General features: G+C 63.2%; 1 protein-coding gene across 1 annotated transcript in view; it reads right to left on the bottom strand.

Moving 5' to 3' along the window:
- CCDC57 (coiled-coil domain containing 57) overlaps positions 1-3,638 on the bottom strand; it is a 96,259-nt gene that overhangs the window by 60,334 nt on the left and 32,287 nt on the right. Inside the window, exon 9 of the mRNA XM_027770826.1 lies at positions 1,057-1,257. Coding sequence (XP_027626627.1) covers positions 1,057-1,257 — 201 coding nt within the window. The remainder of the gene's footprint in view (positions 1-1,056; positions 1,258-3,638) is intronic.

Raw genomic sequence — 3,638 nt, 5'->3', positions numbered from 1 at the left:
CTGCCCAGGCCTCCGCCCCCCCCCCCCCTGCTGCCCGGCCGCGGGTCTGCAGCCCCCATGGCTGCCCGCGGGTTCCCTGGGCTGAGGAACGCCACACCATGAACACCCGCGGGTACTCCTGCACCGGGACCCTCTGGCCCGTGGCCATGACAGTGGGGTGAGCCGGGTCCCAGAGGCTGCCCTGGGCAGGGAGGGCAGGAAAGCTGGGTGCTGCCAGGTCTGACGCAGGCAAGACGAGGCCCACGCCAGCACCCTGGACGCTCGGGAGAGCTGCAGAAGGCCCCCAGGCTGCGCCCGCTCTGCACCCAACAGGCACGTGCACGCTGGCTCCGTCCACGTGGAAGAGACTGACCCCCCAGCGCTCAGCCGTGGCTTGGCCTCTGTGCCCACCCTGGCACGGGCAGAGAACATGAGCTGGGACCCCTGCAGCACCAGTGCCCCCCCAGACATGCCCTGGGTCCCCGCGGAGGCAGCCGGCACGTGCTCCAGAGAGCTGCAGCCGCAGCACGCCTGGCCACGGCCTGCAGGAGGGGTGTGTAGGAGGGCAGCTGCTGGCCGGCCCACCAGGTCCCCCGTCAGGCCACTGGGCAGGTGGTCTGTGGCCCCAGACTCCAAACCCACACCAGCCGCTGCAGGCTCAGCACAGGGGCTCAGCCACTCGGGCCGACTGGCCCTCAAGCCGTCCCAGGGTCGGGAGGTTCCCTCTGCACCGAGCGCTGCCCTGGTCGTGGGGTTGCCACTCCATGGCAAGGGGACAGCTGCGGGTGAAGGTGGTGGGACACCAAGACAGGGAGGCGTGTGCTCTGGCAGCCTCGGCTTCTCGGACTGCTGCTGTTGAACTTGCTCCAGGGCGGGGAGCACACACTGTGCGGTGGGCAAGGGGGAGCAGGGACAGGGCTGGGGTGGGAAGGCAGGGCGTTCGGGGACAGCAGTGACAGCTACAGGACAGTGTGCGTGTGCCCTGCTTGGAGCCGGAGAGTGTGACCCCACCCGCCTGCCCCCCTCTGGAGCCAGAACGTGCTCCCCGCCGCCCGGCCCACGGCCATGCTTGCTCACCTGTCGATGACGGCATCCTTCTCCCTAGCAGCCTCGGCCTGCCTCTGCTCAGCCCTGCAGAGTTGCGCCTCCAGGGTCTCGCAGCGGGCCTGCAGCCCTCGCTCCCGGGCCTGCAGCTCCTGCAGCTGTTCTGCGTGTGCCGCCCTTGCGTCCGCCAGCACCGCGTCCCGCTCTCTGGCCAGGTGCTCCAGCTCCGCGAGCCTAAGACACAGCGAGGCCGGCTGAGCGCCGGTGGCCCCGCCGGCCACGGCACGTGCATGCCCGCCGCCAGGTGGCGCATGTCGGCCAGGCTCTGCTGCAGCCTGGGCACCTGCCGGGACTCCCAGCCCTGCCCAGGGATGCTGACCGCACCGTATGGGGGTGGCCTGAGCGTCCCTAGAGCACGCGTGTTCAGAGAAACGAGCGGACGGCGTCGAAGGGGAATGGCGGTGCTGTGGTGTGAGACCCGGCCCAGGGCTCTGAGCCGACAGCAGGGCTGGGTCGCTGTAGCGTTAAGGCCACACTAGAGCCATCTAAGATTATAGGTCCTTGTGTTTTAATTCTAGAGACAGGCCTGGTCATGCTGTCCACGCAGGCCTTGAACTCACAGCCCTCCTGCGCGCTGGGACTATGGCGAGGCATCCTGTGCCCAACCGTTTTATCTTTTACTACTAGAAAGTATACTCGCTTCAACTATCTCAACTCACAGCTTTAAAATTTCCAGATATGGAGTCAACCGCAGCTCAAGTCTTCGACCCAGAGGCTTAAAACTTACGCCAGGCGTGTGTGCATGGGTGTTCAAAATCCCAAGAGAAGAATGGAGAAGGGACTGCAGCGTGGCCAACCCCCGTGGGGGTGACTTTTCACTTTCTGTATCTCTAGAGAACACATGTGCCCTATAGCAAAAATCTCTAAAAAACAATCCAGACGGGCCCAGCAAGGTGCCACACTGCAGGGTGGGCACCCCGTGGGCTGGCCACGCGGGAGCCACGTCACTTCCTGGTCCAACCTACGGGGCAGGCGGGCGAGTGCACCTGCGGCCCCAGTGCCTCGGGAGGCTGAGGCTGGGTGGCGTCACTGAGACCCCGTCTGAGAGCCAAGCTGGGGGCCATCCCTGCAGGACGGCAGGAAGCTGGGTCCCACAGGGCTGGCCGAGATTCGGATCCTAAGCGGCAACCCGGCAGCTTAAAAACACACTAGCGTGCGTGAGTGCCCAAAATCCCAAGGGGACACAGACACGGAGCAGGGGCCGCAGTGTGGCCGCAGCCCACTGGGGCGCGTCCTCTCCAGAGCGATCGTGACTTTTTTTAAAACCAAACAAATGCACAAATGTGTTGGGGCGGGGCGGGGCGGAGTGGGGGGCCAGCCGGCTGCTCCTCCTGGCCAGCAGCAGCTTCCTGGGGTCCCTCTGTGCATCCACACACACACACTCAGTCACAACAACCCAAAGCCCAACAACACAGGTCGGTGCAGGGGCACGCAGACGGCACCCTGATGGGACGCTGAAGCCGCACTGTGGCCAAGGCCAGGCCGAGCGGGCGGCTGCAGCTGCGCGGCCTGCGCTTGGCCGAGCCAGAGGCTGAGCGGGAGGACGTGGCCCCATCGAGAAGGCCTTGGTCTCCCCTGGTGTCTCTCTCTCGGCTCTGTCTCCATCTCTGTGTCTCTCTTTCTCCGCATCTCCCTCTTTTTTTGTGTATCTGTGTGTCTGTTTCTCTCCTAAAGGAGAACAAGTGGCGCCCCCTCTAGCCACAGCCTGCCGTGTCTTCAGCTCACTGTCTGGGCCTCAGATGTATTTGTGGCCACAGTGGGGTACGGGGTCATCTCAGCGGCGAGAGGAGAGCGTCTCAGAGCTCAGTCCCGGACCCCGAGAGCCAAATGGCTTTGCCGAGTTATAGCAATGACTGTGCCGGCCGCCGTCGAAGCTGCCGTGGCGCAGGCCAAGGCCACGAGGAGGCCTGGCTGTCGTGGCCCAGCCCAAGCCGGGTGCAGTAGTGCATGCCTGTCATCCCAGCGACACGGGGGCCACTGGCGGGGCTGCGAGTTTGAGGACAACGTGGGGAACCTAGCAGAACCCTGTCGGGAAAAAATCCCTGTCTGAAAATATACATTTTTTAAATGATTAATTTAATTGCCAAAAGTGCATGGGCCAGAGCTGGGGGTGGGTGGCAGGAGACAAAGGCCCACGTTGGGGCACAGTCCCTTCTCTGCTCCTCTGTCCTGTAGGGAACTTCGGCACGCATGTGCACGTGTGCATACACACGTATGTACCCAGCATGTTTCCTTTTGTAAGATTTTATTTAACTTTATTTTAATTTGACCAGAGAGGAACAGAGAGTGTGTGTGAGAGGGGAGGAAAGGGAGAAGGTGCAGGACTCCTACAAGGCCGACCGTGGCCGTGTTCCAGACCCATAGCTTGAATGTCATGCTGGGCACATGCGCCTGTGTGCCCCAAACGCCGCGAGGACAGTGGAGGGGAGGGGTGACGGCACAGCCATCCTCGGGGGAGATCTCTTACTCCCCCTCGCTTTGCCTCTCTCCAACGAGTGTATGTGCCTCATGGCAAAACTAAATGAAAAGTGGAATTAAAGGTGGAGGCAGCCCAC

Source organism: Tupaia chinensis, unplaced genomic scaffold (genome assembly GCF_000334495.1).
Source record: "Tupaia chinensis unplaced genomic scaffold, TupChi_1.0 Scaffold000159_1, whole genome shotgun sequence".
Taxonomy (NCBI): Eukaryota; Metazoa; Chordata; class Mammalia; order Scandentia; family Tupaiidae; genus Tupaia; species Tupaia belangeri.
The sequence above is the reverse complement of the archived record's forward strand: the minus strand, read 5'-3'. Positions and strand labels throughout refer to the sequence as shown.